At 42.6% G+C, this 14,734-nt stretch overlaps 1 protein-coding gene across 1 annotated transcript in view; it reads right to left on the bottom strand.

Moving 5' to 3' along the window:
- MYO3B (myosin IIIB) overlaps positions 1-14,734 on the bottom strand; it is a 388,457-nt gene that overhangs the window by 232,273 nt on the left and 141,450 nt on the right. Inside the window, exon 8 of the mRNA XM_027591480.2 lies at positions 5,470-5,625. Within this exon, the coding sequence (XP_027447281.1) occupies positions 5,470-5,625 (156 nt within the window). The remainder of the gene's footprint in view (positions 1-5,469; positions 5,626-14,734) is intronic.

Genomic DNA, 14,734 nt, shown 5'->3' with positions numbered 1-14,734 from the left:
CTACTCACATTCCAGACAGTGGTTTTGATCTTTTCCCACTAATTCTTATGAATTAAAACAAAACATGTTTTCATGTCTACTCTGAACTTTAATGATGACACATGATACTAGATGATGTTGCAGAATTCAGGGGTTTATAAAACTGGTTTGGGGGAAAAGTCCTGTTGAAGGTCAGGGAAATGGGAGCTGATGTAAAGGAAATGGCCAAAGTGTTTAAAAGCATCCCTGACAATTAAGTAAAAAAATATAGCCCCCAACTATTGTTCACAGGATTTTAGGGCTTTTTAACCTCCTTTGAGACAGTAAGTCTTGGCTTTATAACTGCTCTAACATACCTGAATCAAATATATGCTATGGCAAAATTATAAGTTACTGGAAAAACTTAAATTCCAACAGTTACACTCACACACCGTAATCAGCATTAGGAAATGAGTATCAAATTTCAACACAATGTTGCTTCTCCACAGTTGCCTCATATACATAATGTGAAAGGGAAATGGATCATGGCCTCACTTTCCACACAAGGAGACCACTTAGAAGAATGCTTAGATCCAGGAGAGGGGAGATGGGGCCTCACCATTCAAACCCTTCTTCATGCACACTGCAGCTCCTGCTCTAAAGGGAACAAGCCCCAGTGATTCCCAGCCTTGCTCTTGAACACTTACTTATCTCAACAGAACTGAAGTAGACCACTGCCCCATAACTCTCTTGCCCCAGCTTCACTTCCTGCTTACTCATCGTGAAAAGGTAGGGGAAGGGGCATCCTCCCTGCTCCCTTCTGCATTTCTCAGCCATACTTCTCCTTAACCAATCTTTCCTTTTTAATAATGCCATACCATCCTTGTATATCATCTCCTCTAGCACTTGAGCCCCATTTTCCTTTCTCTCTATCCATTCCCCTGGTGTCAGTCTTAGGTTTCCCCACCACCCACCAATCACTTTGTTAATTCTTCCCACATGCTGATCTCAGGGTTTGTCAACTTGTCAACTCTCTAACAACTTTGATTTCTAGCTCTACTGAATTTGTCCACAAGTTCAGACATGACTAGCTCCTAGTTATTTCTCAAGTTCCCAAGATCTCAGTTCTACAATTCCTTTCTCATCATCCACTCATGGAATCTACTCTTTATCTGCATTGCAACTGCCAGTCTTTGACCTAGACCAGGCCTCAAAAGTTAGAAAGCCACTTCTGGCTTCACTTTCTTCCAAATCCCAAAAAGATCCGAAGGATACTCTCCTACTCATCTTTATTTCCCCTGCCTCCTTGTCTCCCTGTCCACCCATCATGTCTGTCAAGCTAGTCTCCAGTCTGAAGACCAGAGTATATGCTTTCTCTACTCTTACCCCTTGTTGCTAAGAATTGCTAGAGATAATAGATAGGAAAGGTAGTGGTAGTGATGGTACATTTTTTTAGAGGTTCTGGTGCCGAATGATCTCCTGAATGTTCTACATGCATTATCTTAAACAGTGATTAGCTTCACTACAATGGAACGCTATTCAATTAAGTTCCTCTTGGGTCTTCTGTGCTATTGAGCAATCATGTCCATCTTTAGTGGACCCTTTATAATATTCCTCCTCGTGGCTATTTCAAAGAGTTAACATTTTCCTGGTGTCCAAGCCCACTCCTAACTTTGAGACCACCTTGCTTACTTTTTTTTTAAAAGATAAAGGCCATTCACCACGACTTGCCTCATAGGACGCCCTCTCCCTACCCCCACTCTCACTCCTCAAATTTTCTGGGTATCTTCATCTAACCTTTCTGTGTCTTTCCCCACCTAAAGGGTCTTCCTAAGGTCAATCCCTCCCTTAGGCCCTTGTTCCCACTTCCTCTTGCTTCCTCTATATAAGATTCTCCCTTTCACCTGTCCAAGTTTGCCCCATCCTTTAAGAACCTGCTTTCTTCCCCTCAAACCATTAACTTCTCTCTCCCGTGGAGAAAATACTAAAGTTGACAGAACATTCCCTGCCTTCGTAGGAACAGTAAGACAGTTTTTCCTGTAGTCTGTAGGTCTCATTTCTCTGTATTTAGTTCTCAACACTAAACAAGTCTCTCCGGCTGGGGGACCTAGGGCTGTCTGGAACACTGCTGAATGTTTACAGAAAGGTGGAAACTTTGTGTAATATTTGGAAGTACTTGACATTGCATTTGGTAGGTTAGGAAGAGGAAGCAAAATCTCTTCACTGATCTCTGTCTCTTAGTGTCTTACAATTTCTGTTTGATTATAGTCTTAACCATGGCAGAGAGGCAGCCCAATTGGGGTAACACTTCTCTCTCTCTCTCTCTCTCTCTCCCTGATCTCTCTCATCCAATCCACCACGAAGTCCTCAGTATCTTCTGTTACTTGCAATTGCCACAATCTGCTCCCTTGTCTCTCTGGCTCCTGCCTTGCCCAGCTTCAATCCATTCTCACACTGCAATCAGAATGACCTTCCCGGAGCACACTCCTGCTTAAAAACCTTCAGTGGCTTCTGAGTGCCTGAGACAAATCCAAGCTCCTGAGCCCATCACGACCTGGCCCCTGTCTGCCTTGTTTCTCCCTTCCCCTGTTCCAGGCCAAGCTCCAGCAATGCCAACTAAGTGTTCACCAAATTCCTTAAGCTCTCTCCAGCCTCCGTGCCTTTGCCCTTTGCTCACGGCTCATTATTCCCCTCTACCTAGAATAATCTCCTTCCTCAACTCTTTGTTCTTCAGGATGCTTCAAGGATCATCCTCCCACCAGTTCCAAGGGTCTTTTCTTCCCAGGTGTCCCGGGAGTTACCCCAGCATCCCTTTATTCGGGTACTTTTCATGTTGAACTGTTCTCATCTGATTCTTGTCTTTTTCACACACTGGACCCTCAGCTCTTTATCAGGAACTGTATCTGATTTGCCTTTGTAGTCCCTCTGTTCAGCAGAGGGCCTGACACATGCACACATATAAATGTCTCTTGAAGGAATAAATGAATAAATTATATTTTAAATGAGATAGAAATTGGTATTTTTAATATTCAGTAGCCCAGTACTGTTTATTTTCATGATGTTATATGATAAACAGAGATGAATTTATACTAATTAAGGCCGAGAGGTAGGTAGTATTAAACAGAAATGAAGGACTCTGAATTAAATAGACCCCCATATACTACTTCTACAACTGCTAACACTGTGAGGGTTAACTCTGTATCAAGAGCTAGTCTACTCATTTTTTTTTGTCATTTTATTTTATTTTTATTATTATTATGTTATGTTAATCACCATACATCACATCATTAGTTTTTGATGTAGTGTTCCATGATTCATTGTTTGCGTATAACACCCAGTGCTCCACGCAGAATGTGCCCTCCTTAATACCCATCACTAGGCTAACCCATCCCCCCACCCAGTCTACTTATTTTTTATATATGGACTCACTTGGCCCTCAGAAGAACCCCCATGTTATAGAGGAGGAAACCTCTGAACAGACCAATGTAACCACCTGCCCCTGAGGGGCTGAGCTGGGATTTAACCCCACAGCGCCAGGGGCTTTAACCACCACACTGTGCTGCCTGCTGGGGGACCGTAACTGTACAGAAAAGTAGTAGGTGGGGCATCTGCCTCACTCATCTATCACCTGCTTCAAGTCTTCTTTCGTTTCCCCACCTTATCTTGTAAACTCACAACTTTAGATATATGGAGGTTACGGGGTTTTTAAAGTTTATTTATTTATTTATAAAGTAATCTCTACACCCAACGTAGTCTTGAACTCATGACCCCGAGATCAAGGGTCACATGCTCTACTTACTGAGCCAGCCAGGCGTCGTTGGTTGGTTGGTTGGTTGTGTGTGTGTGTGTGTGTGTGTGTGTGTGTGTGTGTGTGTGTTTAATGACTTTCAAAGAAACACAAACTCCTGAGTGACACTGAAGATTACAAAGACCCTGTAAGAAGCCTTTGCCACCATATACCGCTTTTGAGAGCAAAGAAGTTAAAAAGAGAAATGAGAGAAAGTGGGTGAGAGAGACTGGAGTCTGATTTTTTTATGCCAAAAGAAGGAACATCTTTAAAAAGAGAATATACATCTGGACAGGCAAAGTCAGGCAAATGTGAAAAGCTGCATAACTTTGCAACCTTAGTCTTAGAAATTGTTCTGCAGCAGATTTCAGAACATAGAGAAAAGGAGGAGAAGACTGATTGAACTTAGAGCATTTATGTTGGGTTTGTTTTTTTGCTTGGTCTGTTTGATTTGATTTCATCTTCCTTTCTGGTGCTGGTGCGTGTGTGCTGGGGGCGGGATGGGGCGGAGGTGAGTGGTTTTGGGGCAGAGGCTGGTCTACAGGAACAAAAACAGGGGAAGAAAAGGGATTTTAGTTCCTTGGGGTTTAAACACAAGTTCCTACTGCTTCAAAAAGGTACCAAGTCACAAGAATTTCTCTACCCTATGGGCAAGCCACAGAAACACAAATGACAGTCAAAAGGGGGAAAGAACAGGAAAAAATTTGTTTTGAGCTATCCAAAAGGGAACTTGGTGGTGGTAGGGAAAATCAGCAAGATATAGTCACCTTGAAACTATGCCTCCAGATGCAAGAGTTCCCATGCTTTTTTGATTTGTAAACAGTGTTCTGCAGTAGACATGAATATTTCCAGAACTTGTGACTAGTGATATTTTATTTTCACCTCCAGTCCTTCGAATGTTCCTTTAATAATAACGGATTAGAGCTTATCTGCATCCCGGCCAGTTTTATAAAACCAAATAATTGCTGAGCTGGGAAGCAGGTTTATTTGCATTTAAAAAAAATTTAAAGAGAAATTCTGCCACCCTCTGGACAGAAACCAAAGATCTATTTCTTAGAGACCACCACGGAATACCATTTTAAGCAACTGCCCCTGAAAATGAACGTTTATTTCTTAAAATCTACCCTTTAGAAAAATGGGGCAGGGAGGGAGAATCACAGTTGTTTTGGATAGCATAGACATCGCCTGGGGGGAGAAAAATCATTTAAAAATACTAAATTGCCTCTAGGGAATTTTTAACTAAAGAATAGGGTCTCAGAGCACATTCCTGAAAAATCCTCCAGTGTTTAACTTGTAATCTTTCCAAAATCACTTTACAGCTTACATTTCTGCTTTTTAATCAGCAACGGCCAAGTAAAGATTTCTCACACGATCTCAGCCATGACTGTTTTCATACAGCTACCTTTATTGGTTTAAAAAAATTCATATTTATATTAAATATAAATATATGTATATGTTGGTTTTTAACCAGAACATGAGGGCAGAGTGGGATTTCAGCCACAGTTGAGAGATATTAGCCATTAGAGCACAAATGGACAGCTTGTTTCTAAAGCTCTCCTGATCTCATCCATGAGTATGGAGTACTTAATGTCATGTAAATGAAACTCTCAAAAATGCAGGGATGTGATAATTACCAGTACTAATGCTGGGCAAATCAAAACACATGACATGCCATTTTTATAAATAACCAGAGAGAGGAAGTAGGAAGACGCTGTGTACCATACCTGGTTTTAACAACAAGGTTTAGATGCTTCTGGTCTTGGAGGACCTTGGCCAGCTGTTTTTGCAGAAATAAAGCCTTCCCGTGGGCTCCTTTAATAAATGGGTGGTCGAGGAGATGTGTGACAGAAGGCCGCTTTTCAAAATCCTTAATAAGACACCTGTTTGCAAAAATCAACAAACAATCCAAAGTACAATCTTAGATACCTGGTTCCCCTGTGAATATGAGAGAGAGGAGGCAAAAAAAAAAGCTCATTTATAAAACCTGATCACTAACCTTACACAGCTCTTTCTTTATTCATATGTACCAGAGGGTAAAAAAAAATGATAATTCTCTGCTGGTCGAATTAATCAGTACATCAGAAGTCTATTTTAGTTTGGGTTAAGTATATATTAAAAACAGTAAATTTTTGTCATCAACTGGGAAGTACTCAAAACACTGAAAAAATAGACTGATCAGACTGAAGTTTCTGTCTGAACTTTCACTACAGAAAAAATGTTTGCAATGGAGTCAAGTTGATTAGTCCATATATCTTAGAAACATATAAAATTATATACTGTCACTCAAATAAAATCCTAACATATGAAATGCCCACCATTTGATGGTAGGGAAAATGCATTCAGGAGCTTTCAAGGAAAGAAACTAATCATAAAGAAACCTTCACAGAGAAACTCCAACACCTTGATTTCTAATGTTTTTCTGAAACAGAAAAACCTCAGAACAGGAAGTGACTACAATATAATTCAGATGAACTGGAGTGGAATTATGCAAACAGGGAACAAAAAGCCCATTGAAAATGGTAAAAATTGGGTTGCATTTAAACTCCTCTGTGGTTAATTGGTTAAAACCACACTGGTGTAACCACTTTCCGTTTCAGATTCAAATGCCCTTTTCAAAGAAACAATGATTTAGTACATTTTGCTGTATGCCCTATGTTATTCAAGATGACTCTGATACAAGGAAATTTCTAGCGAAATTGAATCTGATGAATACCCCTCCAATTACCATTGCATTTCCATTCTGAGTAGCTGTCCCTGATAGGAGAAAGAAATTTCAACAACTGCCCTTTTAAGCTATCAGTCTTTAGCTCACTTTGGAGGCTTAGCATAAATGCTAAATGCCATTCTGCCCACTCTGTGAAACAAACATTTCCAGTTTTCCCAAGAGTGACATGCCAGCAACATCTAAGACACAACATATTTTAAATAATGAAATGCACTCACAAATGGTAAAAAAAAAAAAAAAAAATCAGCCTCACCTTGAACATATTTTCAAACATTTATGCAGAATTCTTAAAACAATCCTTAACTGCTGGATTTACAAAATGACTTTAACCTTTGCAGTTTACATTTCAAACCATTTCCACATCCCTCACCTCCTAGTCCTAAAAAGATACTCAGTAAATTTCCTAGTCAGTCAGTTTTAGAATTGATGCAAGGGATTTCCTATCTATTGGAACTGGAGCTTTCAGTCAGAAAAGCCAAAAGAACCTAGATTATCTCCATTCTGCTGCCTGCATGACTATAAATACCACCTCTGCCTTGCCATGGGAAGAAATCAATCATTTGACTTTTATGGGTTCAGGGGACTTCTGTATAACCTATTATTTTTCCTACCAAAAATAAATCAGTGCACATTCTTAAAAAATACTGTGTTCACGTCTTTATATTAGCAGTCTTCCCTAGATTCCATGTATATTCATCTGTATATGTATATGTGACTACCAAAGGAAAATAAGTGTGGCTTCCCTAAGCACCCAGAAAATAAGGAACCTCCTGGTAGTTTACGGTGAATAGTACAGGTGTAGTGGCCCCGTCCTCCTGGCTCGGGGGATGGTATACAAAAACTCCTGAAATGCAAACAGTCTTTGTCCTCTGAGAGTTCCTACTGCAGATGCACATGGCGGCTTCACCTCCGACACCCCCCCCCCCCCCCCGGCCCCAGAGGGCATGCATAGGATGGGAGTCCAGGAATCAAGCTTGCCCAGTGATCTGGGGCAGGTCACACTACATCTTTCCTGCATTGAGCGAAAGTATTAGGGCAACCCCCAGCTGCCTGCTGTCTAGTGCCAACACGTCAAATAAGTAAACTCAGGGCTGAGACTGAAGGTGAAAGCCACATCCATTAATAGAAAATTCATAGCATGTGAATGAGAAATTGGGATGAAACTGCCTCTACTTTTCTCCACAGGATAGAGGCCTTGGAACGGTGCTCCAGATGAGGCCTAGAAATAAGGTCCTTCTGGTACTTCAATAATTAAAGCTCTTTGGATAGGGTCTGAGAGAAGCCAAGAAATACATACTCCAGTTTAATGAAAACAGGTCTCTACTGCAGTCTGGGGATGTAATTAAAGGTGTTATATCTTGTTGCATAATTTCAGCATCCAGTGGGGGAGAAAGGCTACCAACAAGGTTGCCAGGTCATTTGGTATTTTCGAGAGAAGCTCACTCTATGTCACAGAGGGAGTAAGAAATGGCAACTAAATCATGAAGTGAGATAATCAGACAAGGAAGAAACTAACGAGTGAATCTGTTGTCTCTTGAAGATCCCCAAAATGAAGATGGTAGGTATTCTACTCTGTGGAAGCAATGATCAAAAGGATTTGTTAGTTCTCTCAGGAAGACCTGAGTGGGCTGAATGTCATATCACTGGATCAGCAAAACTGAAAATGAGTATATACGGGAAGAATGCTAAACAGAGTTGTGACATATCCAGCTGCACTGGAGGATTTTTAGGAGAAGGTCATAAAGACCTTGAGGGTATAGCCTTATTCTAAGCCATTTCTGCATACTTTTTTCTCATGGGGAGCAAACAGCCAGACTGAAATGGAATTACTATTTTACTGATAGAGGACAGTACTATCTTAGGAACAGATATGGCTGAAAGTCATGCATTACTAGACTCCAGGTCATTGGAATCAGATCATTTCATTTGTTCAGCAAACATTTATTACACAGCCAGAATTAGCCAAAATAAATTAATTCATTAAGAATCAAGACCCTTTTCCTTGAGGATCTACAATCTAATTGGAAAGATGGAAGGACAAGAGGAACACAGGAAACAGCAAAAGCCAGAGTTTGCTTCTATATTCAGAATAAGAAATAATCAAACAAAAACATAGGGTTTTGGAGCTAAAGGACTGAAATTTTCTGTTCTAACCCCCCTTTTTACAAGGTGAGGAAGCTCAGGTCAAGTCCTGACAGAGATGAGGCCAATTCTCTAACTCCCATGGGAGAACCCTTCCTCCTCTGCAGTACGTGGGGTGGGGAGCTTCAGTCAGGGAAGCCTTAGTGGGGGAGGTGAGAAGTGAGGCAGGTTTGAGAGGGAGCTTCAGTCAGAGAAACCTTAGTGGGGGAGGTGAGAAGTGAGGCAGGTTTGAGAGGGAGCTTCAGTCAGGGAAACCTTAGTGGGAGAGGTGAGAAGTGAGGCAGGTTTGAGAGGGAGCTTCAGTCAGGGAAACCTTAGTGGGGGAGGTGAGAAGTGAGGCAGGTTTGAGAGGGAGCTTCAGTCAGGGAAACCTTAGTGGGGGAGGTGAGAAGTGAGGCAGGTTTGAGAGGGAGCTTCAGTCAGGGAAGCCTTAGTGGGAGAGGCGAGAAGTGAGGCAGGTTTGAGAGGGAGCTTCAGTCAGAGAAACCTTAGTGGGGGAGGTGAGAAGTGAGGCAGGTTTGAGAGGGAGCTTCAGTCAGAGAAACCTTAGTGGGGGAGGTGAGAAGTGAGGCAGGTTTGAGAGGGAGCTTCAGTCAGAGAAACCTTAGTGGGGGAGGTGAGAAGTGAGGCAGGTTTGAGAGGATGTTTTGGGACTAAACTGAACTCGGTGGGGAAGAGGTAGAAGACATTTCAAAGCTGGGAACCTGGATGGGCAAAGCAAGAAGCCAGACAGGGCAAGCTGTGTAGCCAGGAACTCAGAAGGCCACCAGAACACTCCCCTGTGCCCCCTAAGCTGCCTCCCTTGAAAGCCTAACAATAATTCTTTGCTTTAGTCCCTTTTCCAACTTTAACTAGGGTATATTCTTTATTGCTTAAGACTCCAAACTCATACTGTTTACATTTGTCAGCTTGTCATTTCTGTCTTATTCTCCTTCCAGGCAAGGATTTAGTGGATTAAGAGAGAATGGACTGCTAGGGTCTGTAAGAACACCTGACAGCCTCCATGTGCTTTATGAAAACACGATAGAATCCTCCAACCTGACTTGTAAGAACAAACATTGAAAACTATGGAGTAAAAAAAAGAAAAGAAAAGAAAACTAAGAAGTTATAATATGCTTATTCATTTCAGGATTGCTTTTTAAACCAGGAACTGCAAATTCCAGATGCAGAATATTTTCTCCCAGCCAGGGATTGAGCAGTTTTTATAAGGGAATGCACAGAATGTTGACCTCTGGATGGGAAAGAGGGGCCAGCCAGCATGAGGTGAGTTGGGAGAAATACTAGACATGTAACACATTCAATGGAATGTTCATTTCAATGAAATGTTTCATTTCATTGAAAAGTGAAACTAGTGTTCTGGTCAAAAAGGTTTGGGAAACACTGGTGACTGTCTAACCAAGTAAGTCTGGAGTTTTATAATAATAATATATATATAAGTATATATATTATTAAATATATAAACATAATATAAAAATATATATGTTTTATATGCATTTTATGTTAGGTTTATATAATAAAATATATAAAATAAATGTTCTTAGAACTTCTGGGGTAAAGAAAACAGCTTGATCTTTCTAAACTGACATGTCTACTGACTCTTTTTGTGTCAGTGAAACCAGAGCCCTGCAAATGACATCCTTGGAAAGGCTGTTGTGAGAAATCAGTACTAGGCCCTCACAATGGGTGGCAGAGTCCTCATCCCAGCTGACTGAGGGGAGACACACAAAGCCCCTGATTGTCAACAGCACATTTGAGACACCTGTAGGCTGCTGTTTCTATAGAAGTCAGTGTCTCAAGCTGAGGAAATACATTCCCCAAGTTCAGTTCTTCCCAGAGTCCTTAACCCTGGAAAAAAACTAAATTAAGGACTAGATTTAGGGATACTACTTCCTTCCAAAGTCATAAGTAATTCTTTCACTCCCAGAGGTTTTTAATCATTTTTAAAAACCTGGATTTAGGTGTAGTTCTCTCTGTGCTAAGAGAAAGAACAAAGCAAGAAAATGAAAAATGTAAAACTACCATGAGATGTATTTCCTGGATTTATAAGGCCATCATGGGTGATTTGAATAGGATAGAAAAGTCTACCAGAAGGAAAAGGAAGCAAATTCCAAGTCTTGAAGGAAATCAATCCATTACCTAATTTGAAATTCTAGTACCTTCCATCATATTTTCTTGGCTGAAGATTAATTTTCAGAATTCATTAGTGTCACCACATTAAACACAGGTTGTTGCAGCCATTTGCTGTGATCTCCCAGCCTAGCTTCTGCCAGCGACAGGCAAAAAGGAGACATTTCTTAGCAAGAAACAAGGTCGGGCTCGTGTGTTGCACTCTGGAGCCGGTGCAGCCTGCGTTCTTTCTGTTCCCAAACGATAACACTGCCAAGACAGGGCTGCCTTGTCCCTGCAAACTGCCATTTCAGAACCAAAAAATCAGATGCCTGCAAAAGGAAGCTATTTATCAAGAGTCACGCGCAGATGTTTATATGAATAAAACACACTTGATAAAGAGCAGCTGAAAAGTCAAAAACTAAAAATACTGGTGAACTGGGTGAGAAAAGCAGGAGGGTAAGCAATCTTATTCCAAGCAAAACTAGATCAAAACTTGGGATTTAGGTCTCTTCGCAATTCTTTTTTAATATTCTGTCTTTTATGCTTTCTGCTGTTTTCTTGTGGGTTTAGATTGTTAAGTGTTTGCATTGGTACAGAATATCTAAACATTTTTGATCTGAGCAAACATTTGCCTGCCCCGTGATGCATCTTGCTGCCCTGCGGTTCCTATCATCCTCAGACAGAAGCCTGAGTGACAAAGAGGCCTCTGCATCAAAAGGAGAAAATCCTCTAGGGGATATACTAATTATAGGTTAAATATTGGAGCCTGTGGTGCTCTGTCTTGGAAGGAAATTTCCATTCTGGAAGACAGGACTACGACAAACAGAAGGCATTCTCCCAAGAAGACTAATGCCTCCAAAGAGGGCAGGCTAAGGAACTTGACAATGCATATGTTATTTTAGTGACACATCACCTCTCCATTTGGTGGAATATTTAACTGCATTTCAGTTTTCATGAAGTTGACAAATACTGCACATGGTGTGTTTTAAAGTCTTGCTGGCAAGACTGGAATGGGATGTTAACTTCACACCTGGGGTGAGAAAGTGGGCTCCTAACCTGAAACAGGTAAGTGGGAACCAGAATTGCCTTCACTCTAGTCAGGGAGGGAGGTCTGTGGTAATTAATCAGAGAGAAAACAGTATTCACTAGAAGGAAAAAAGCCCTGAGAAGGTAGGACTGAGGGTTTTAGAACAGGAAGCTGAGTCTGCTTTTGAGATGGGTTAACAGGTGCCGACTCCGTGCGGCAAAGGCAGAGACAGACAGCCGGCTACAGGACAACAGGGCAGCTGCCCCGCTGCCGGAGACACTGGGGCAAGGAGAACCCAGACGCCGGCTTACAAAGTCAGCAAGTCAGCCCAGGCTTCAGACAAAGTGAGCAGCACCGAAGGTCCTGAGTGAGCTCAGGGGAAGCCAGGAAGAAAACAGACGGGAAAAAACACTGCATTTCCTGGAACCTGAGGCTGGAGACAGAGAAGAAACAAATTTTCTCACCCAAAGAAAGCTCAACGGTGAAGAAGGCAACCAGAGAAAAAGCGTAGGGTGGTTGGAAGCCAAAAGACAGAATCCTCAAGTACTGCTTATCCGGGGGACTAGCTGGGAGAGATGGAGGGAGGACAATATATACTATGGACTGTGGGAAGATTTAATCTGGGAGGAGAAAAAAGGAGTAAAAGTGCCAAGCAAAGAGGTCAAGTGAGGAGAAGGGCCAAGTGGAACCAGGCCAAAGCCAAAGATCAAGTCTAGATGGAGTTCAAGGCACACAAAGGCTGTCCATGAAGAAGCCCATGGAATGTGTGACAGCAGAAATGGCGGTTTTATTATAGTCATTACTGACATTCCTTCTGTTTAATCTGTGCTTCTGAAGTATTATATGGCAGCTGCAGAAGACCAGGATGAGTGTGACCTCCACTAGACATGCCATAGCCAAGAAAGATTCCAATACTTGTGTCCTACAACCAAGGCAGTCTTAAGAATTGGAACTAGTGGCCCCAAGTCACCACCTTCTTGCTCTTGTTTTGTTTCATTCTTCCTTGGTTGGGAAAAGCACTTTGCAATTAAGTATTTTTCCAGGCAACTCCAGCCATGTAGTTCAGTCAGAGTGCCCCCCAAAAATGAACAGTTACATCATTGCACAGCCCAGTGACTAGTTTATTGGACTGTTAATCTGCTCAAATCCCACCCTCTGCTTCAAAGCGCTGGGAAATGCATCTCCGGGTGACAGGGATCCTGGGAGGGCTCCACCTCTCAGGTTGCAGTTCTGCCAGTTCTCACGGGTCTGGGTATTCGCTGCTCCTGCAGGTGCTACTGAGTTTCCCCTACAGCAGCCACACCACTGCCTTTGGGGCCTCTGCAATGGGCTGAGGTTGGCTGCAGGTGAGCCCTAGACTCAGCCAGCAAACCAGGCACAGGCCTTCGTTTCCTTTAAAGGTCTTTGCTTCAGGTGAAAATTAAAGAAATATTTGCTTGAAGCACTCCAGTAAAATGAGGAGTCATCAAAGAGGGAAGTGATTGATGGCTGAATTCAGAAGGAAGTAGTTATGGAAAATGTGGGTGAGTCAGGGCAAAATAATCTAGGTGTTGGCAAATCCATTTAAAAAGGTATTAATCTTAAGGGAGCAAGATGGTGGAGGAGTAGGAGACCTGGGTTTCGTCTGGTCTCAGGAATTCAGCTGGATAGGGATCAAACCATTCTGAACACCTACGAACTCAACAGGAGAGCGAAGAGAAGAATAACAACAACTCTCTGAACAGGAAAGCAACCACTTACTGGAAGGTAGGACGTGCAGAGAAGTGAATCCAAGGCGATATTCGGGAGGAGAGACGGCGGGGGAGGGGGCCTCCATTGGCCGCTTCTGGCAAGTGATAGAGCCGCAGAGCACAAAATCGGAACTTTTAGAAGTCGGCTCCGCTGAGGGACGTCACTCCAGTGGCTAAGCGGGGGGTGGAACCCTCGCGGGACAGTGTGGTCTCAGGACCCTCGGGGTCACAGAAAGACTGGGGGTGCCTGAGTGCAGCAGAACTCCCAGGGATTGGAGCGGGGAAACCGGCTGCAGAGACAGAGTTGAGCCATGGGCTCTCAGCTCGGGGTTGCCATAAACTGTGATTCGCGGCCTAGTCGGGCCACTGCTCCTCCAGCAGGGACCCAACTAGCGGCAGAGCCGGGGAGACTCCACTTCCTTCCCCAGGAGAAGTGGCGCAGGAGCACACCGCAGGGATCTGCTGGGTTTGGAGACTCCACATGGAGTCGGGTGCCAGGGATAGAAACACTCGGTCTCAGGCCGGGTGAGCACGGAGTGCGGCCAGAGACCGGGGAGATGGGAGTGACTGCTTTTCTCTGGGGGCGCACTGAGGAGCGGGGCCCCAAGTTCTCAGCTCCTCTGGGCGGAGATTGGGAGGCCACCATTTTCACTCTGGTCCCCCAAAGCTGTACCGAGAGCTTGGAGGAAATAAAAGCACCGGAGAGCAAACCTGAGCAGATTGCTTAGCCCGGACCGACAAGGGCGGGGCAGTTCTACCTCCAGCAAAGACATTTGGGAACCACGGCAACAGGCCCCTTCCCCAGAAGATCAGCACGAACAGCCAGCAAGCCAAGACCAAGTTTACCGATCAAGAACGGGAGAACTCCAACGCTAGGGGAATACTGCACATAGAACTCATGGCTTTTTTACCATGATTCATTAGTTTTTCAAAGTTGATGTTTTTAACTTTTTTTCTTTTTTTGAATTTTTCTTTTTCCCTTTTTCAACCAGCATCTTATGAATCCCTTTTTTAAAAAAAATTTTTATTTTTCATTTTTTAGAGCCATATTTTATCCCTTCATAGTAGTTACCCTTAGTTTTGGCATATATATATAAGTTGTTCTCTCTTTAAAATTTTGAGATACAGTTTCTTCTAACAGATCAAAATATACCCTAAATCACTAGTGTATGGCTTTGTTCTAGTCTCCTGCCTGATCACATTCTCTCCCATTTCTTTTTTTTCTTCTTTGTGTTTTAATCTTCTTTCTTTTTTTA

The sequence above is a fragment of the Zalophus californianus genome, chromosome 3 (genome assembly GCF_009762305.2).
Source record: "Zalophus californianus isolate mZalCal1 chromosome 3, mZalCal1.pri.v2, whole genome shotgun sequence".
Classification (NCBI taxonomy): Eukaryota; Metazoa; Chordata; class Mammalia; order Carnivora; family Otariidae; genus Zalophus; species Zalophus californianus.
Note: the sequence above shows the minus strand (reverse complement) of the source record. Positions and strands in the feature narration are given on the sequence as shown.